Source organism: Danio rerio, chromosome 9, assembly GCF_049306965.1.
Source record: "Danio rerio strain Tuebingen ecotype United States chromosome 9, GRCz12tu, whole genome shotgun sequence".
Taxonomy (NCBI): domain Eukaryota; kingdom Metazoa; phylum Chordata; class Actinopteri; order Cypriniformes; family Danionidae; genus Danio; species Danio rerio.
Window position 1 is genome coordinate 10,884,021 of NC_133184.1, and position 22,242 is coordinate 10,906,262.

Below are 22,242 nucleotides of genomic sequence, written 5' to 3' on the forward strand. Positions count from 1 at the left end.
ATGACTGCCAAAAATATGGACACTGTTTACCTACATTTATGAAATCATAAGCACTTTGTAAAAATACATTGGCTAACAGTTTGTCATTTTATTTACCTTCAAGTTACAAGCTAAATAATATTTATCAAATCACAGTGTAGCTCTTGTAGTACACACACACAATTCTGCAGTAAAGTTTTCACAGTGCAAATTAAGTTATAAAAATAAAGTGCTTATTGTTAATGAAGTGAAAATCAATATGAGAAACGTTACAACATAACATAGTTGTAAAATCTGTCAGTAGTGTTGACAGCGATATCTGAGATTCACGTGATTGGAGAAGTGAAGATAATCTCAAAGAAAGCTCAGTCTCTGAAATGGGAATGTTTTACTCTGAGCCCCCTGTGATATGAAGGAGGAAGATGAAGATCTGGACGATATCAACATAGAGGGAAAGAGCTCCGAAAACATATTCCTCAGGACTGATGCTGTTCGCCCGGTTTCCAATCAGCAGCTGAGTGTGGTAAGCCAGAAACTACAAGAACACAAGCAAGCAATGAGTGTTCACCTAATTGACCTGAATGTTCAATTGTACTAAACTATATATTTAAAAAAAACATTGGAGATTATATACACTAACATAAAAGGGCATGTTTGTGTAAAAAAAAAAAAAATAAAAATAAAAAATAAAAAATATATATATATATGTGTATGTATATATATATATATATATATATATATATATATATATATATATATATATATATATATATACAAACCATTTTGGAAGTAAAATTTCAAAATTGATTAAACTAGAAATTCAGAAGTGCTTTGGTCTCTTTTTAAAGACTTAAACTGTACTGTATTGTATAAATAAATGTTAGAAATGGCTTGTTATAAATCAAAATCATTGAGTTTGATTTAAAATTTGCTGTTAAAATGTTATATAGAAAATAGGATAAGATAAGATTCTAGGAGATCTTGTTTAGGCACTTTACCAAAAATAGCCACCGGGTGACACCCAAACCATTTTACTTATTTGTTTGCTACTATCAAGTACATTTTCCTGTCGGTTTTTCTCAGTTTAATTCACATAACTTATATGGAATCCAGACTGTCAGACGGTTTAAAAAACTTTTACAGTAAACTTTGTAACATGACTCCACCCACAAGGCAGAGGCATTTAAGCTCCATAAAAGCATTTAAATGACTGCTTCAAAGACAAAAGAAGGTTATGTTTATTGAATTTATTTATTTTTATTGAACGTATTTGTTAGAATTGAGCTTAAGGTATTTTTATAAGAATCAGATCATATCAAGGAACAATTACTAAATAAAATTTGTGAAAGGAAAATAAGGGTTGACGAGTGCCTCACCAGAGGGATACTGACAATTAGTTAAGTATAAATGGATACAAATAATGTTCTTAAACTATATTCCATTTAATGAAGTTGCATATTTAACATGCTGTTAGATATCTCGAAACAGTACATTCCTTGCTATACACCTTTTTTTGTAGAATACTAAAGTGGTGGTCACACTTTACAATAAGGTTTCATTAGTTAATGTTATATTTACGAACACAAACTAATTATGAACAATACTTAAACAGGATTATTAATCATAGTTCAGCAATTACTAATGGTAGTGTTAGTAACATTATTTAATACAACCTTATTGTAAAGTGTTACCATGTTTTTCGTTGAGCTGGTTTTGATTTTTAGTGAATTTGGTGAAAGCTGAAGAAATAACATTGAGACATGTTTGATAAACTCACCAAGGTGAAAACTATTGCTCCACAAGCTCCATACAGCATGTGCAGCCAGGGTACCTGAGACATTAATGAAACATAAACACTCTATCATCATATAACAGCTTATTTAGTCACTAAATGAGATCCGGGCATGGGTTTGGGTTGGTAAGAGGCCTTATGTATAATTCAGGCATGTACATTATGTATACTTCAAGCATATACGACCTTACTTGACTAATGAAGCAGCAAAACTTTTTATGCACTCCATGATTTTTTCTCCTATTACATATTGTCTTACTAGTTGGTCACATGCTAAAACAGTTTTAAAATAAGTTGAATCACTTTATAAACAGGCACTGAAAGTATTTGATCAAAAGTCTATTAGGTATCATCATTGTAATATAATACAAAAACATTATTTATTGAGCTTTGATAGTATGAAATATTTGGCTGATGCTTGTATGATTTTTAAAATTTTAAATGGATATGCTCCACCTCCATTATGTGAGTTTGTGACACACAAGAACAATAACGGTCAAGCAACACGATCTGCAGGGGAGACTGTGCTGTGCAGTTTAGACGTACAACTTTTGCACGATCAGTCTTCTCATTTAGAGCCAGTCATTATTGGAACACACTTCCGATTGACTTAAGGGGTGTTACAAATTATTCTACTTTTAAATACAAGTTAAAGAAATGGCTAAAAGCAAATCAAGTTTGTAATCATGTTTAATTCTCTTGGCTAACATTTTAGGAAATTCTTACTTGCATGTTTTTATCTCTTTTTGTCATATGTAGCTTTACTGTTTTTGTATGTGTAATGACGTGTTTTTTTATTTTAAGTTGCCTTTTAAAATCTGGCAGGGGGCAACAGATGAAAATTAGCCCTTGTGGCTAACCCTGGCTTATTTACAGTTTTACTGTTGATTATTGAGCATTGTCCCTGTTAAATAAAAAATAAATTCAAATTCAAATGTATGTAAACTATAAGATATGCAGTAAATTAGTGGCTAAATTATAAGAATTGGTACAATATCATTCCTATTATTTCACAGAATCTCCAGACACCGTTGAGACATTTATGCTGATGTGTGGAGCTTAATGCTTCCTTAAAAAAAAAAAAAAAAAAAAAAAAATTCAATCCACCTGTCACACATTTCAGTTATATTCCTCAAAATAAGCCACTAATATGCCAAAGACTTTATTGAGTTAGAATAGCCATGACCATAAGCTTTATTGTCAAACTAATTGTCCAAAACAATATTTAAAGGCCTCTTAGATTGTTTAACATATCGATACTTATTAAAATAGATAAATCAATAATTGGTTTTTGGTCATGAAAATTCTGGGCAAATTTTTAAATACTATTTACAGATTGAATACAAAAATGATTACCTCCCAAAAAGAATTAGATCTACAATTTCCTTTATTGTTTTGCTTCTTTATAACTTAAAGCAGGGGTTCTCAACCTCTTTCACTTCGGGGCTCACTTACTCTTTTGAAAAATATTAGAAGACCCACCTGTCTGACATAAAAAAAAATAAAAACTGATTGTCCAAAGATAATCTACAGCGTTTTTTAAAAAACGAAAATGAATTCAGGAGCTTTAAATCTGTTTGTGTTTTTAAAAAATAAATTAGATCCATATATATATATATATTTGTTTTTAACACACACAGATCCGAAGCTTTTGATTTCTTTACTTCAGTTATTCTTTACAACTGCAGAGTGTTTGCGCTTTTTCTTCAATATATGAACCTAACAGGACAACAGGAGATGGCAAAAAAAAACAAAAAAAAAAACTTCTGCTTTGAATTGGACTGACTACTACTATTCATTTATTGATCTACTATTCATATCCATTACAAACAAGCAAAGAAATGTAAAATACAGTAAAAACACTCTAAATCTGTTGAAACGCGTCAATCTAAAGTCGTTGGGTTTGCAGCTAGATATTATTGGAGTTCGCTGTCAGGAACAGTAAACAGCCGTTCACTACTGAAACACCACCGATTCACGCTTAATCCTTTTGTGCGGGCGCACGTCCATTATAAAACGCTCGCAGGACATTTGGACAACTATACGCATATTTTAAAGGGTTCAAACAAAGAGCAAACCGTTTGTAAATCAGCAAACTTGTGCGACTCTGATACAGCACGATTCGCAAACATAAGATGCGCACAAACTCTAATCATCGTTATCTTTACATTTGCTTGAGGATTTGCTTTATACAGCTGAGAATGCAGTCCTAGCTGGTATGCAGTGGTTGGAAGTTTAAACAACAGTTAAGTCTGTATATAACAGTAAGGCTGTTTTGTGTCCAAAGAAGTAATCAATCACAGAAAACATGAAATGCCATATATTTATTAATGAAATCAAATAATTATAGTATAATATTTAAGTTCATTTTAAGCTAGCCTATACCGCGGCCCATCTGCAGTATCGTTGTGGCCCACTATTGGGCCATGGCCCACTGGTTGAGAATGCCTGCTTTAAAGAAACGTAAAGTGGAAATGTAAAGTTGTAAATCAAAACAGAATCACTTACATATTGAAAAGAGAGCACTATAGAAGTGATGATGCCAGTCACCAGCAGTACCACACAGAGAGCACAGAGCAGACCTGTACATGAGGTGAAGTCCACCTGTCCAAACACACACACATACCAGGAAAACACTAGCGTGAGAGGTGGATTTATTACACTTAAGATGAATTACAGGTCCAATTAAAGTTTCTGACTGGCAGCTTATTATTGGATCAAAGTTTAGAATATTATGTAATTAATGTATTTATTCTAAAAGATGGTACGTTTTAACTAATTATATCATTCACTGAAAAAAATAATTCAAAGACGATTCCTTGAATTTACTTAATTTTTTTACGTTAAGTGGTTGTAAACAATTTATTTGTGTTGAATTTAAACAAACAAATTAAGTTGAACATTTTTCAACTTAATTTGATTGTTTAAATTCAACACAAATAAATTGTTTGCAACAGTTTTGCATGCAACACTTTTTTCAGTGTTGTATGAAAATTATAAGAACATAAAATCTGAGAATCTTTATCATTATTAACCCCACCGGAAAAAATGGGGGTTCATTTTTTTCCTAATTTACATTTTATGATTGGCCAAACAGCATAAATGTGTCCCTGGACCATAACATCAGATTTATTTTGTATTGGTGTATATGTGAGAATAGACAAAGTTATACTGTGAATATTAATTACATAAAATAGAAAGTAAATATCATCTTAAAGAAATTTTGTAAATATATTAAACTTTGATTAGTAACTTGCATTTCTAAGAACCCCATTTGAAAAACTTTAAAGGTAATTTTCTCAATAATTAGCAACCTTTTGGAATCTTCCAGAGTTTAAAATAGTTGTATCTCAGCCAATTATTGTCTAATCAAAACAAATCATAATGACATATTAATCTTTATGATGCAGGGTTATCAACAATATTCAGAAAGAAAATGCAATTATTTCATATTTTTTAATGAAAAAAGTGATTGTCAATGTGTCCAGAAAATATTTAATCTAGATTCTAGACAATACTGCTTCATTTAGGAATTTTTAGATATTTGGACTAGAAACAAAACTCAAACTAGCAGGAAAAGCATTATTTTTTTGCTACGCTACTTATGGGGGCATTGATTTAACAAAATGGTACTCCATACACCTCTAAAATCACCCAAAAAGAGTTGTTTTAAAATAAGTATTCCTATTAAAAAAATAACTAAATATTCTGCATGAATGCGTTTTTTGAGACACCCAGATTAAAACACATACAAATAAGTAATGAAATTAACTATAGCTTATTACTGTATAGTTATTTCTATAATAACTATAACCAAACTGTAGCTTTAGTAATAGAAAATGACCATAAAAGAAGACTTATTAAAGAAAATATTCCATTGTGCACAAAAATAAATTGATCCATCAAAAAGCAGGACAAACACACACAAAAAAAGTTGTCTCAAGGAAGCATGAGACATTGACCAGAAAGCCATGAATGTTTAAAAAGAGACAGGCCGTCATTGTAATCAAATACAATGGGGTTATTTTACACAAGCAACAAAGTGGCATTCAGTGGTGGACCAGAGGCGTGCGTTCAGCAGCAGCAGGTCTTACCTTCGTCTGAAAGGAGAAAAATGTGACGATCACACACACAATCGCTGTGATCCCCAGGGCCAGAAACACTGCTTTGGTGTCAAAGTAACTGTCAAAGAAAGAGTAAATAATATGTGAGATTTGAAACCAACCACATGCAGTGTGTGAAAATAATGCAAGTCTAATCAAACCTTGATATTGTTCCCGTCATGTAAGATAATGTGAGAGTCTGCAGAGGACAGAGAGACTTGTTAACTTAAAATACATACTAGATGTGAAAGAATAGTTCAATGAAAGCATCACTTACAAAAATGAACAGGAGAATGAGATTCCATGGATGTCGTCTCCTAAAAGCACAGACAGAGGTCTTATTGAATAGATGTTTTGGTACAACTAATTTAAAGTAAATACAGTTTAATTAATAATGAACTCACCTTGGTCCTTCACAGCAAACCAGCATCAGGTAAGTAACCAGATAAATCGGGCTGTGGATGATATTTCACTGTTACTTTAATATACGCTGTATAAAAAGTTTGGGGTTAGTAAGTATTATAATATTTAGATGATAATACTTAGGATGCATCAATAAGAAGTCAACAAACTTTATGAAGTTGAACAAACTCAAAAAAGTTATGGTTAAGGTATTTATAATTTTACAAGAGATTACTTAATATTTAAACTCCGATAAATGCATTATTATACATTATCATTGTTTTATTTTATCTTTATTTGTTCATCAAATCAATATATTAATATAAATAATAAAACACTGAAGGCTATAGTAATGATGCTTTAAATCAAATTAAACAAAAGTAAGTTAATAAAAATAATAATTATTATATGAATAATAATACCATTAATAATTATTTTTATTATATGAATGCCAATTTTTACAACTGTTTTCAGCAAGTGATCAGTGACTGCAATAATTAAGATGAAAAGTCAGATTTGCCATTACAGCAATAAATGCATTTTAAAATATATTAAAGCATAAAACAAATCATTTAAATAACTGAAATGTTCCACATTATTGCTTTTTACTGCATTTTCAAACAAATAAATGGCCTGATGAGCATACGAGATTTCAAAAACACTGACATTTCATACTAACCCCAAACATTTTAGCGTAATATGTAGTGCAGTATATATGACTTTATTTAGTGATTTATTTAGACCGCAAAGTAACTCACAATGATGCCCAGTAAAGTGCAGGATTTTGGATGACGAACAGGCGTACAGGCTCACTGTAAGATACAGAATGTTTGCAAACGCACACATCTCATTACATTAGTAAGCGTAATGCATTCAATTCCATTCACTACAAGCTCTGTAATGGATTTACTGTACTCACACAAACGCAAACACTGCAATGATTGAAGAAGTGATAAACAGTTGGGCGGCTAAAATAAGATAAACCTGGAACAAACATCCATACAAATCACTTTGTTTGCATTTTATTTGTTACACTAGATTTTTATACACTGTATGTTCTGTAGTGCCTCTTCTTTAAAAATAGAGTTTCAATACCTTTCTAATGAAGGCATGTCGAACACTCATACTCTCCCATACACCAGTTGATGAAACGTCCTCTGCATCTCCTACACAAATAAAAATCATATTTGATTGTAAACATCATACATGTGGCTACCGGTGGTGTAAAGTAACAAATTACAAATAGTCAAATGACTGTAATTAAGCAGTTTTTCTTAGAAATTGTAATTTACTGAGTAGTTTTAAAATTGTGTTTTTTTACTTTCCCTTGAGTACATTTTAGCGCAGTATTGATACTTTAACTCCACCACTTGCCTTCAACCTGCAGTCACTACTTTATTTTTTCTTGTCTATGGGTATTAGAACAATTAGTCCTGTGATTCCTGTCCAATCAAATCACACATAGAAAGAAAATCTCATCATAATGAACTACCTCAAGACATTTAGCACACTGTTTGGAAGCAAAAAAAAGTGTCCAAGAAGATGTCCAAAACCGTTACAAGCAATGACCGAGATACTTTTCATAGACTGCATGTCACTGATGAGAAGGTAATGGATGTTGACTGTCTCATGGCCAATAACTAAATGCACTACATAATGTTATGTTGACACACATGCACATATTACATGTAAACACATAAGCGTTTTACAGCGTAATACTCACTACTCTTGGCGACTTTTAAAAAGGCTCCTGTTTACTCCTACTTTGAGTAATATTTACAACAGATACTTTTACTCGCACTATATTTTTGGGCAAGTAATGGTACTTTAACATGAGTATGATTTTTCAGTACTCTTTTCAGCACTGGTGGCAAAAGTATTTTGACTCTTAAAAAACATTTTAATGCATAGTAATGGAAAAACATTTAAAGACCACTTGAAAATTATCTGGATTTAAAATATATTGAGTTCATAATAAAATGTAACTTTTGCTTTATTGTGTAAAATACTGATGATGTTTCTTTTATCTTTATTATAAAAAAAAGCCTGAATTGAAAACACTTTTGTATTATATTTGTATAAAGTAACTAAAAGGCGACATGTTTTAAGACAAAATAAATTAGTAATTTTTAGAAAATCTTCAGAAAAGTTAATAAATCCATTCTTGAAATAAACCTGGTTTGCATTCGCAAGACATTTGTTACTCTGATCAGTTTTAATAGTATGTAAATAATATAATATAGTATTTATATTTGAAATTTACAGTGAAATGTTACTCAATTTTATAGTGTACTAAATTTTAGAATTTTACTCAAACTCACACCCAATAAATTCAGTAAATCCAGAGAAACTAAGCAAATCTGTTTTCAGATATTAAAAGATAAAAATTTTATTTATAAAGCAGACTAATACCATGGTTAAAAATAAACAGTGAAAAGGTAAGTTGCACTGTGCAGAACACTTCTGGAAAATAAACTGAATTAAATGAACAAAGCATGTATTTTTGAAGTTCACAAGTACCAGGCAATGCTATAGAAATCACAAAAAATACTTGATTCTTACTGAGGTTGGAGGAAAATATCCCTGGTGCTATAAATGACGGCATCATAGATGGCATTGCTGTAGAGGGATATCCAGGTCCCTGCCAGAGCCCTGGCTGTGGGTGAATGCCAGCCTGTCCCGGCCCTGTGTAAACCCCTGGCTGAGCTGGAAATCCGTAGGGAGGGTATGGATAGGTTCCATGCTGCTGTGGGCCATAAGACTGCTGTCTGGACTCCTCATAACTTGGAGGCGGATCTGATTTTGACATTTTGATGCTCCTGAAACCAAAACCATGTTATTACATTTACACATTATTATAATAACATAATAAAGCAAAACACTGCAAGTGAAAACATTGTCATGCGCCTGTCAAGATTTTGGTCATTTTGGGGGTTTCAAAACATCCAAAATACCCTCTTAGGTGTGTCTTTTGTCATATCAGTTTAATATATACATATTTCCTCAAAATGTTTTTTTTTTATCTCCTCTATGGAGTCATACATATTTACATCATCAGCTTGTGTACAGGTTTTTAAAGAAGGATTTTTTCTTACATTGTTTGCTAGATTGAAACCTTTTATACTTCAAACAATGCATTTTATACAATTTTTGTTTTTCTACCTGTTTACAAGCTTTTCTAGATCACCAAGGAGTGATAAAGATTCCCAAAATCACCCAAAAAAAAAAAAAAAAAAAAAATTACACTGTCAAAACAGTTAGATTAAAATGCTGATCCTCACTTCATCTGTTGTTAGATTTTTAACCTGGAGTCGTATAAGCTCATTTAATTATTTGATTATTAGAATGGAACTTATCAAAAATGGTTCTTGTATTCTTGCATAATTACTGTTTCTCAATTCTTCTAAACAATAGGAAAGCTAAATACATTGTGATAACTACTTTTTTACCCTATTTGCCTGATTAATGCCAATAATTTTCTTTATTTACAAGTACACACTGAAGTTATGGAATAATACAATGGTCAAACGCAGTACAAGAAGACAGCAAAGTTATATAACGTAAACAAACCACTTTTATCACTTTAGTTAAGTTTCTAGGACAAGAGTACCTCAAAAGTAATCTGTTCTTAGCTGTTTTGTTGGTGTGGCATCATCGTCAACATAATAAATGAATAAACATTTCTCTTACCCCGTTCACAAGAGCACTAATGAACCGAGCGCTCGCAGACTGAACTCTTTCTGCTGTACGTCAGTGACGCAGCGGCTGATGCAGTGAGGGCGCAAGGTGCCCATTGGAGCGCTCTGATTGGCTGGAGCTAAGCAACGCTACTAGGAGTCCGTCTCCAGTTTCCAGGTTCAGTTCTCACTGGGCTCCGCTCAATATCTGTTTCCAGAACTAGTCTAGTCATCTTACCTAATTAGGTACCGGATTATGTGACATGTTTTGGTTTTGGAAGTGATCTAACTTATTTTTTATTGACTTGAAAAGATGGATATGGGGTCTTTGGCACCGGACCATATCAACTTCTCTAAACTTTTCAGGATGGCTTAAAGTGTAAGATGTTTATGGTAATCAGTATTAGCTGTGAAACCATACAAACGGCGCTAAGACAACTAACGTTACTTGGGGTCCACAGTTTATTTTTAAGCAGACTGGATAATTCGTTCATTTGTTAATAAGGTTTTTAATAAGATTTAAAGAAAATTAAATATCTAAATAAATAAATAAATAAATAAATATTAAATAATAATAAATATTATTTTTATAAATAAAAATAAATATTAAAAATAAATAACGTTAAAATTTAGGTTAGTACATTTTGGACTGAAGAATGTGTGGTTCAAGTGTATTTTTATTTAGAATTTAATACATTAGATTATTATTATTTTTTTTTTATTATTTGCATATATTTTTCTTTTTTTATCTCCATTTGAACATTTGAACTCAGGCATGTGTCAAGCCTATATTTAACAACTGTCTAGCTTCATTAAAAATGTTCTAAACTATTATTATCATAAATGTTCAAATATTATGTTAAAATGTTATAAAAATAGTCTGATTCACAGGTTTATTTGTGAATGAAATACCTGACATTCTTTGTCTTTGAACTGATTCAGTAATGTCTGGGTTGTTCATGTAAATTCAGGTGCAAAATTGGGTATTGAGCTTCCATTACTCTTTTCCATTGTGCTAGCTATGGGTTATAGATTATAAAATGTATGGGTGTAACCGTAACGTCTGTCCATTTTTATAATTTAGCATTGGCGTTAAGGCAAAGAGTCTGAAATGGCCTGCAGAAGATCTCCTTATCTGAGTCCTGGAGTCAGAAACAGCCTTTAAATGTTAATATGATGTACAAGAGAATACCCCTTTTCTCTCTGTTCGCATGGACACAGCATCAATAGACATTTGTTTGTACATAATTAAGTATAATGCTTTTAATAACAGCACTGTAGATGTTGTTTCTTTGTGGTACTAGAATAGAAACTGAAATGTATAAAGAATGTGAAAGAGCTGGAGGTCTTGCCTGATGGATAAGACACAGCTGTGCTCATGCAGCAGCTATTCTAATCTATTTTTTGTCCAGACCTGCATTTCTGCTTAGCAGATTTCAGTCTAGACACAGTTTCAAAACACTACGATACACCTTTATAAAAGGCTCAAGAATATAATTAATTAAATCACAAAAACAAGAAAACACTTGAACCTTAAAAAGTATAAATGCAGTTTTGTTTACCGGCATGGATTTGTTAACATTAACGAATATCTGAGAACTGTGGATATTTGAGTATGTTGTTAAATTGTTGTAATTTAAATTATTAAACTTAGCTTTACATCAAACAAACGATTTAATTTTGTATTTAACGTATTGTGATATATTCTAAATACTATAATGTGCACACTAAATATTGATATTTAAATCTAAACAATCAATGAATTTGTACTTTTTCAAGTAATGTTTCACATTGTTTCACATTAGATATGATGTTAAAAGTGTATTTTTAATGTATTGTCATTTTAACATATCTATGTAAGATAATAAGCATACACTCGAAGCAAGAAGAAATGCTATTTAGGCTTAAATTAAGTGAATTGATAATAATTTGTGTAGGTGCAATAACGTAAAAATAACGCGTTTGTCTAACTAACAGAAAGGATTATGGTCTTTTATTATGAAACTTCTTATCCCGGCACTTCCGGAACTGCCACTGTGTGAGCTATTTGGGTTTAGGCTGCTGTCATGTTGATAACCTAGTATTTAGTGCTGTAAAGTGCTTCTTTTCTTAGGTTTTGCGTTTTGAAGTCCAGGATGAAAGAAAATACATGCATCAAAACGATTCACTGAAGGATCTCAGACACTTATTTCAGCTTGTTTCTCCAAACTCAGCAGCATTTTACAGCCTGTTGGTTTTGCCTTATACATATCTATAAGAAGTAAGCAAGCATGCTGAAGGCTGTCATTCTTATCGGAGGCCCCCAAAAAGGTGAGTAAACATCCGTCTGACTCTTTTCAGCAGTTCGGATTGACATCATAATTTTGGAGTGAATGGAATAATCAGAGAAATAAGAAACATGTTAAATGTAAACAACTTTCACCTGTGTTGTGTGTGTAGTGTATGTTTATTTTAATAGCGTATATAATCAGTGAATATTTTAATGTATTTGTGTACATAATATCTCAAAACAATAAAAATATGCATTTTCAATAAAATAACTACTGAGTTCAATTTGTTTACTTCATCAAGGTAACGTATTAGGTAGTTGACAAGATGTAAATAATAAAGAAGCTTACATTTATTGATATTTTAAAATTTTGTTGGGCACATTTGCTTGAAGATAATTATTAAAAAACTTAATTGGCAGTGGACATCATATGTGTCCTAAAACGCATTTACATTTATGCGTCTAGCTCATGTTTTTTTTTTTTCTTCTAAAGTGACATGCAAAAGAGGAACTAAAGTATTTTGTCAAGTATTTCAGTTCAACAATATTTTTATGTATATATGAGTCTGATTTTGTGATTTATTTAAACAGGGACCCGCTTTCGGCCACTGTCTTTTGAAGTGCCCAAACCTCTGTTTCCAGTGGCCGGAGTGCCAATGCTGCAGCATCACATTGAGGCCTGCTCTAAGGTAAAGTACTCATTTTACACTTTGAAAACAATATGATATATTAGCACATCAGTAATAATTTATGAAGGATGGTGTAACACCAATGACTGGAGTTCAGCTAAATATCCGATCAAACAAATGACTAATGAGAATTATTACTTAATTGTTATTTCTAAAACATTGACAAACCTTAAAATTTTTAAACTTTCGTATCGAGATCAATATATATATATATATATATATATATATATATATATATATATATATATATATATATATATATATATATATATATATATATATATATAACACACACACACGCACACACACACACACACACACTTGCTTTAAAATGGGAGAAGGTCTGCATTTGTGTACTAAATAATCTATGTTTTTTTTTTGTTTTGAACAGCTTCCAAATATGAAGGAGATCTTACTCATTGGGTTTTATCAGCCCAATGAAGAACTAAACAGATTTTTGTCATGTGCCCAACAAGATTTTAAAATATCAATAAGGTATGTTTCTGTATAATATTTATATTTCACTTGTGTTTATTGTGTCATTCATTCATTCATTTTCTTGTCGGCTTAGTCCCTTTATTAATCTGGGGTCGCCACAGCGGAATGAACCACCAACTTATCCAGCAAGTTTTTACGCAGCAGATGCCCTTCCAGCCGCAACCCATCTCTGGGAAAAATACACACACACTCAAACACTAAGGACAATTTAGCCTGCCCAATTCACCTGTACCGCATGTCTTTGGACTGTGGGGAAAACCGGAGCACCCGGAGGAAACCCACGCGAAGGCAGGGAGAACATGCAAACTCCACACAGAAACGCCAACTGAGCCGAGGCTCGAACTAGCAACCCAGCGACCTTCTTGCTGTGAGGCGACAGCACTACCTACTGTGCCACTGCCTCGCCGTGTTTATTGTGTAAAAACTGAAAAGGTTTTGGGGAAAAAAAAAAGTGATGTACTGTATATAGTTAATGCGCTATTAGTATTACCAATTAGAAATGCAAATATAAATAAGATTTCAAATAACCTTGCAAAGTTACCATGCCCTTTTGCATAGATTTGTAGATTTTAGAATTATGTTTAGCCTTCTTTATGTTTTCCGTTTATATGGTACTTGACAATAAAGAGCAATAGAGTGCACCAAAAACTTAAACATATTAAAAAGTAACTCTGCAAGTTTAGTGTCTTAATTAAAACCAAAACATTTCAGTAAATTCATCTTGTAGAAGCAGTTGTTGTTTATCCTTGTGGTCTGTCTCTGCATATTTTGTCAAGCCTTTAAGTTTTGCATTGAATGAATCTGCAAATCTGAATTTCTTTACCAATTTAAAGTATCAGTCATGATGGTTCCAGACCAGCTAAACAGCCTCTGTTTCTGCCTGTCTCCCGCTATAGCCACACCCCTAATTCTCACTTTTGCTTGACTTGAACACTGATTGACGGATTTCAGTTGGCCATTCTCCATGTTTCTAGTGTGCCAGAGATGCATGGTGTTTACACTTTTATAGGCGATATGATCTTCAAATGACGATGATGAGAATTTATTTTGATATTTAAAAACTGTAGCTTCTTCACCTTAAATAAGCTTTACACTGATTGTCTGCAACCCCCCTCAGATATCTTCAGGAATATGCTGCTCTGGGAACTGGAGGAGGAATCTACCATTTCAGAGATCAGATCTTGTCTGGAGGTCCAGATGCATTTTTTGTCATGAATGCTGACGTGTGCTCAGAGTTTCCTCTACCAGAGATGCTGGACTTCCAGAAGGAGCATGGAGACACCTACAGCTTTGTCATCCTCGGCACCACTGTTAGGAGTTATTTTATTTTGTATTTATGAATCCAAACATAGACATTTTATGACGCAAGACCAGCCAGCTGCTGGATTTCCGCTGGCCGACAATTATAAAACCAGATTTTTTAGTTATGGCTTGTTTTATTCCTGGGATATTGTAATCAATTCTTAATGTTTTGTTGTTATGTTGTTGTGCTTGTAAATCTAATGGACACACTTAAATTGTATGCTTTAGGCCAACAGAAAACAGTCCCTGAATTACGGCTGTATTGTTGAGAATGAGCAAACTGATGAGGTAAGTCTTTCATTTGCACATTAACATTTTATTTGAGTAAAACATAGGATTTCATCTATAATACTTTTTTAAAAGTAATTTTTACAGTTTAAAGTCTTAGTTTAGGCAAAATTAAAACTTAATCATCATTTACTGTCCCTCATGTGGTTCGAAACGTTTAGGAGTTTCTTTTTTTCGATTGAACTCAAAAGAAGATATTTTGAAGAATGTTGGAAACAGCCATTGAATTCCATAGTAGGTAAAACATTCTATTGGAGTCAATGGTGTCCAGCATTGTTCAGAGTATCATCTGAGAGAAAACAATAGAGAAAGAACATTCAAAAATGTTTAAAACATGTGGAGAAAGAATAAATGATTATGGGAATTTCATGTTTGGGTGAACTATCCCTTAAAAGCAAATACGATCACAACTCTCTCATCATATCTCCCAGGTCTTGCATTATGTAGAGAAGCCTGGCACATTTGTGAGCGACATCATCAACTGTGGAATATACCTGTTTACTCCGGAGATTTTCCAGCACATTGGATCAGTTTTCCAGAAGAACCAGCAGGAAATGTTGTTGTGAGTGGCACAAAACCTGCCAGGTTCTCCAGCGGAAGTGCATGCATACATACTGTATATATTTTCCCTCCTTGGTTCTTCATTTTTCTTTTTCCCCTTTAAATTTTTCCTGTCTGCCATCATTCTGTTTCCTGTTCCATCATCAGATATTCATACGAGGGGTAAGTTTGAACATGATGATGTAGAAAGAGGAACAAGTGTGACGTAGGTTTTGTAGTGATTGAACCTGCTTGTGTGGTCTTTGAACTAGATTCATATTGGCATGTTGCGGTGTGGTCACACAGGTTGGTTTTTAGTTTTGAACTAGTCATGAATATCATTTCAGGAAAGATGCTGCTTTTCTAGTACTTCATTCTAATGTACCATAGTGAAGTAAAAATTTTCCAAAATAAAAAGATTTTGGTCAATTAAGTTAAAAAAATATTCAATTTGCTTACCGTTTACTCTCTGCCAAGTGGTTCCAGACCTTTATGACTTTCTTTGTTCTGTTGAACCCAAAAGAAGATATTTTGAAGAATGTTGGAAACTGGCTGCCATTGATGGCTATAATACTATGCAAGTCAGGGGTTGCCAGATACTGGCATTATTAAACATGTTTTTTTTGTGTTATGTATTATGTTGGACACACAATAAGATTGTTTGAAACATGTTGCAAACTGTCAACTAGTTAAATACATAGTAGAAAAAAAAAATACAATGGAAGTCAATTGCTACTGGTTTTCAACATTCCTCAAAATATCATCTCCTGTGTTCAACAAAAGAAAGAAACTCAGATCGGTTTGGAGCAAGTGAAGGATATAAAAAGTTTTACAGAAATGTACTTATTATTATGAACTACTCATTTAAGAAGACTAACACATTTAAAATACATTGTTACTCCCATGACTAGCAATGAATTTTGAAAGTAGAACATTTTGCAAATGCTATTTCATCTTGTTTTTAACACCGTCCATCCTTATAATTAATTTCTACCTGTTTAGATTTCTCTAATTATGTGTTTGTCCATCATAGTTTCATTTTATGTTGTTCTCTGTGTCGGAGAAAATAACATGACCAGAGAGTGAAACGAGGACTTTTATTTTGTGTTCTGCAGAGAGGAGCAGTCTAACGGCTGGCATCGAGCAGAGGTGATCCGTCTGGAGCAGGACATCTTCACTGCTCTGGCAGGGCAGGGCAAGCTTTACGTGTACAAAACAGACCGATTCTGGAGCCAGATCAAATCTGCTGGGTTTGTTCTTGACATAATTCTCTCAGTTATGCTCTTATTATGTTGCTGCATTTTGTAGTTGCTGTATTATGTTAGTTATTGTTATGTTCTACTTTCAGATCTGCGATTTATGCAAGCCGTTTGTATCTGAATCAATATCACAAGACACATCCAGAGAGGTTAGCTACTAATACAGAGGGAGGAGCAAAGACCAGAGGTAAATGTTAAGTGTAAATATTAAACTTGATTTATTTAGTTATTTATTTTAATTGCTCAGCATGCAGCTCTTTTAATTTTTTTTACTTACTTTTATTGTAGGAAATGTTTACATACATCCCACTGCCAACATTGATCCTACTGCTGTGGTGAGTGTTTCCGTCTGATAATTAATCAGATATTTGTTGCTAAAAGATTCAGAGATTTTGAGACAAGAGAACACACATTCACTATTGACTATTAACCATATACTAGAATATTATCTTGCTAAATAATAATAATGTCAATGCCAATTTTATTTATATAGCACTATTAAACACAATCAAAGGTTGACCAATGTGCTGAACAATAAATCACAAAGAACAAGTATAAAATTATAGCTAAAACAAACAATTCTCACAAATACCTAATATAGGTAAAAACAACCAAATCTCACTAATAGTTATTGTAGCTAAAAACAAACAATTCTCACTGATAAAATGCCAAATCAAAAAGGTAAGTTTTCAACCTAGATTTAAAAACAGACAGCAATGATATAGACCTTATACAGTGGGGCAGAGCATTCCACAAAGTAGGACCAGCTATTGTGAAAGCCCTGTCACCCCTGCATTTCAGCCTCGACTTTGGAATGAATAAAAGTCTCTGGTTTGATGACCGAAGAGACCGACCAGGCTGATGTTCAGTCAACAGGTTTGACAGGTAGGAATTAGCTAAGCCATTTAGAGATTTAAAAACCAGGAGAAGAATTTTAAAAGTTACACGATAGTGCACAGGCAACCAGTGCAGAGAGCGCAGTACTGGTGTGATGTGGTCATATTTTTTGGTGCTGGTTAAAAGCCTTGCAGCAGCATTTTAAACTAGATGTAGGCGGGATAGAGTTGTCTCACTGATCCCAAAATATAGCGCATTACAGTAGTCCAATCTTGAAGTAATAAAAGCATGAATTGTTTTTTCAAAATTGTTTCTTGATAAAATAGGTTTGACCGTTTTTAAAAGTCGAAGCTGAAAAAAGCAGGATTTGACCACTGCATTAATCTGCTTATCAAGTCTTTAGCCATCTTACTATATGCTTCAATACTAAAGCATATTACTAGCAAACTATCTGTTTGCACTTATAAAAAACAGTAATGGATTATTTTGCATGACAATATTGTAGATGCGCCCAATTAAATAAAATGTAAATTAGATTTAATTTGAATTGAAATATAGTTTTACCTAATTTCCTAAAACTCACCTTAATTACTATTAATAAGAAGCAATTCAGATTTTATGATGAACACTTACAATTTCATTAATAATGGCACATTTATATACAACGCTTTTATTTGTTAATACACAATGAATTTAATTTAAAATAATTTAAGTAAAGAAGTATAAAAAAAATGTAATTCAGATCAGTCATTGTTCACAGTCATCAGCTTGAGTGATGATGTTAAAAGAAGCTCAGCAGTAAAGTGTTTATCATATTTTCAAAATCTTTATACTTTGAATGGGACTTTATACTATATATTTATAGTTTGAATATACTTTATATTAAATAAAAATAATATAATTACATATAATGTTTTTTGCATTTTTTACATCAAAAGATAAATGAGAAATTAATTAATATGACAAAATGGATATCAAATTTGTCCCCTTTTTTGTGTGATCTGGCACGGCATTCTAAGCTTCAAAGCTTATCTTTTGCCAATTTTGTCTGGTAGGCCTTGGTTTGGGCATCTCTGTTTTACAACGTTCACTAAGGAATTAAAGAAAAAAGGCATTATGTGTCAAACTTGTGTAGGTTGTGTAGGGTCTGAAAGTAAGATTGGAATTACTGACAATGTGTTTTTTATTCAGGCAGTTCAAAATATTCAGCTATATTATACACTACCTAATGGTCCTGTGAAATTAAAATAAAGTTTTTTATATTAACACAAATCAGTCCAAGGCACTCAAAAAATGTGGAAAATTTAAAAAGCCTTTATTCACATGGCTAAATCTTAAAAAAAAAACCTGTGTTTCGGCAAAGAACTGCCTTCATCAGGGTGACATGTTCATACTAATATGTTAGTTTTAAGGATGTCTATAAGCAGGTGTGCTCCAAAACACTGACAAAATTTGTTTTCAGAAGAAATAAACCTCACATAAACATCAAAAGCTTGCAGTTCGTCACTTCTGCCTAAATCAGAGGTGTCCAAACTTGGTCCTGGAGGGCCGGTGTCCTGCAGATTTTAGCTCCAACTTGCCTCAACAAACCTGCATGGATGAGTCTAGAAAGCCTAGTAAGAGCTTGATTAGCTAGCCTAGGTGTGTCTGATTGTGGTTGGAACTAAACTTTGCAGGACACCCCTGGCCTAAATGGATCAACGTTTTTTCCCCACATCATCTCAAATTTTAGTGTTTCATAAAATCTTGACCAATCAAATGCTCTCTTGTATCTGACATGCCCCTCCCCCTTCAAGATGCTTATAATTTGCTTTTCATTGGATGTGCTTGAGCTCCACCACTCTCTTTGGCAGAGCTGTGATGAAACAAAACGCTATTGGCTATTCTTTAAAGGGGAGGAGCTACTATATGCCCTGTCCTCTCTTCATGTTTTAGTTGAGATTATGTGGCACATTAACTAAACTGAGTCCATTTTATTAATGCTTGATTGTTTTTTTTTTATTACTTTTTCCCCCAGTTAGGTCCGAATGTGTCAATAGGAACAGGCGTAACGATCGGTGCAGGAGTTCGTGTGAGGGAGTCTATCATCCTTCATGGTGCTACCTTACAAGTGAGTTCAAGCCCCATCCACTCTTTTTTTTCCTCCATGTTGCTTTTTGTCTGCCATTTAAACCCAATGACTCGCATCGCAATATGCAATATATAACCTGATGGTGTGTGCTATAGGATCACAGCTGCGTGCTGAACAGCATTGTGGGTTGGGAAAGCACCATTGGCAAATGGGCCAGAGTGGAGGGAACTCCCAGTGACCCCAATCCTAATGACCCATATGCCAAAATTGACAGCGAGACGCTCTTCAGAGATGGAAAGCTAACTCCTTCCATTACAATTCTAGGTAATTGTGTGGGACGTCATCATGAATGTATTATGTATTCGAAAGCGATTCATCTAATGTGATTTTCTCTCTCAGGCTGTAATGTAAACATCCCGTCTGAGGTCATCATACTCAACTCTATCGTCCTGCCGCACAAAGATCTCAACAGAAGCTTTAAGAACCAGATCATACTGTAGTTCCACTATTGTGAGTAGTTTGGGCATTTGGATATAAACAAAAAAAAAATAAATAAATGTTATGGTTTAGATGTTAAAATGTTTGGTGATGTGTAGAGTGCAGATGGATTTACCAGATGTGTTATGATGCCAAAGCTGGATAAAAAGAAACATAAGAAAAGTGTTTTTGAAATGACTTGAAATGTTTTATTTGCTGTTGGCTCGGGGCAATGAAATGTCAAAATGAAATGCTATTTGTGAACTCTGTTACCATTTTTTTCTGCAATTAATATATGTAGCACAAAAAAGGGAAGACAAATGGTAAAATCTTGTAATTGCAGACCAGCCGTGTTGGTAATTGTTTTGAATAATTGATGTTTCTGTGACTGCTCCCTGTATGAAAGCTGAGCAGAGTGCAAGATTTAGACATCGGCAATAAATTATATTTTGATTAAGTCACAAAGGGTAGTAAAGTGATTCACTGCTGCCCTTGTAGAAATCACAGTCTGTATTTATGGTTTAAGAGCTACATGAGCATCAATTATTTTTTACCTAACCTTGACGGTTGAGACAAATTAACTAAAGACTTCACGTCATTTTTTCAGAGGTGACAAAAATATTCTAAGAAGAGTTTAACAACTGATAAAATTTCCCACAGCTTTTCATTTATACAGTATACCATGAATGCTTATGTATATTTACATTGTTACATAATTTATAGTTTTACACTACATAAAACTGTGTACACTCACCGGCCACTTTTATAGGTACACCTGTCCAACTGCTCGTAATCGGAGAATTTTAATTAGCCAATCACATGGCAGCAATTCTATGTAGACATTTGGACATGGTCAATACGATCTGCAGCAGTTCAAACTGAGCATCAGAATGGAGATGAAAGATAATTTCAGTGACTTGGAACGTGGCATGGTTGTTGGTGCAAGACGTTCTGAGTATTTCAGAAACTGCTGATCTACTGGAATTTTCACCCAAACCATCTCTAGGGTTTACAGGGAATTTTCTGAAAAAGAGAAAATATCCAGTGTGCGGCAGTTCAGTGGAAGCAAATGCCTTGTTGATAGAGGAGAATGGCCAGACTGGTTTAAACTAATAGAAAGGCAACCGTAACTCAAAAAAAAAAAAAAAAAAAAACTACTTGTTACAACCTGAGGTATGCAGAAGAGCATCTATGAATGCACAACACGTCCAACCTTGAGGTGGATTGGCTACACCAGGTGCCACTCCTGTAAGCAAGAGCAAACAAGAAACAATTCACACAGGCTCACCAAAATTTGCCAATAGAAGATTGGAAAAACATTTGCTGGTCTGATGAGTCTCTGTTTCTGCTGCAACGTTCGGAAGGTAGGGTCAGAATTTAGCGTCAGCAACATGAAAGCATGGATCCTTCCTGCCTTGTTTCAGCGGTTCAGTCTAGTGGTGGTGTAATGGTGTGGGTGATATTTTCTTGACACATTTTGGGCCTATTAGTACCAATTAAGCATTGTGTCAACGCCACAGCCTACAGTGCCTGATTATTGTTGCTGACCGTGTGCATCCCTTTATGATCACAGTATACCCATCTACTGATGGCTACTTATAGTAGAAAAATTCACCATGTCATAAAGCACAAATCATCTCAGACTGGTTTCTTGAACTTGACAATGAGTTCACTGTACACAAATGGCCTCCACAGTCAACAGAACTCAATCCAATAGAGTACTTTTGGAATGTTTTGTAACGGGAGGTTCGCATCATAGATGTGCAGCCAACAAATCTGCATCCACTGCAAGATGCTATCATGTCAATATGGATCAAAATCTCTGGAAAATATTAACAGTACCTTGTTGAATCCATGACATGAAGGATTAAGGCAGTTCTGAATGCAAAGGGGGTCCAAACGGATATTAGTAAGGTGTACCTTATAAATTGGCCATTGAGTGTATGCATTTTTCCATGTAGAATATTAAAGATAGATAGATAGATAGATAGACAGACAGCGCTGCGAAAAGGGATAATTAGACATTTAAAAAGGGAACGATTTGCTCCATGTTTTAAAT

At 33.5% G+C, this 22,242-nt stretch overlaps 2 protein-coding genes across 15 annotated transcripts; one reads left to right on the forward strand and one right to left on the reverse strand.

Annotated features, from left to right (window-relative positions):
• Positions 1 to 64: 64 nt before the first annotated feature.
• On the reverse strand, positions 65 to 10,022 carry LOC566927 (protein lifeguard 3). 3 transcript variants are annotated; one of them, XR_012385183.1, is made up of 12 exons: positions 9,967 to 10,022; positions 8,839 to 9,095; positions 7,372 to 7,442; positions 7,196 to 7,260; positions 7,035 to 7,088; positions 6,279 to 6,329; positions 6,152 to 6,191; positions 6,036 to 6,073; positions 5,866 to 5,953; positions 4,151 to 4,375; positions 1,757 to 2,840; positions 65 to 514 (listed from the first exon to the last, which is right to left on the reverse strand). XR_012385183.1 is itself a non-coding variant. In XM_073912508.1 (12 exons), the coding sequence occupies exons 2-12, from the start codon at positions 9,083 to 9,085 to the stop codon at positions 368 to 370; spliced, it is 951 nt and encodes a 316-aa protein (XP_073768609.1). In that variant the 5' UTR covers positions 9,086 to 9,095; positions 9,967 to 10,022; the 3' UTR covers positions 65 to 367. The 3 variants fall into 3 exon arrangements, 2 of the variants coding, with proteins under 2 accessions (XP_073768609.1, XP_073768610.1); XM_073912508.1 differs by having other exon boundaries at positions 1,757 to 1,810; positions 4,280 to 4,375; XM_073912509.1 differs by having other exon boundaries at positions 1,757 to 1,810; positions 4,280 to 4,375; positions 9,887 to 10,022.
• Positions 9,970 to 20,671, forward strand: gmppaa (GDP-mannose pyrophosphorylase Aa). Of its 12 annotated transcripts, none has more exons than XM_073911800.1 (14): positions 10,080 to 10,199; positions 12,067 to 12,263; positions 12,814 to 12,911; positions 13,303 to 13,406; positions 14,527 to 14,719; positions 14,940 to 14,999; positions 15,431 to 15,561; positions 15,708 to 15,722; positions 16,655 to 16,789; positions 16,888 to 16,985; positions 17,087 to 17,133; positions 19,653 to 19,745; positions 19,862 to 20,030; positions 20,106 to 20,671. In XM_073911800.1, the coding sequence occupies exons 2-14, from the start codon at positions 12,224 to 12,226 to the stop codon at positions 20,204 to 20,206; spliced, it is 1,284 nt and encodes a 427-aa protein (XP_073767901.1). In that variant the 5' UTR covers positions 10,080 to 10,199; positions 12,067 to 12,223; the 3' UTR covers positions 20,207 to 20,671.
• The last annotated feature ends 1,571 nt before the right edge of the window (positions 20,672 to 22,242 follow it).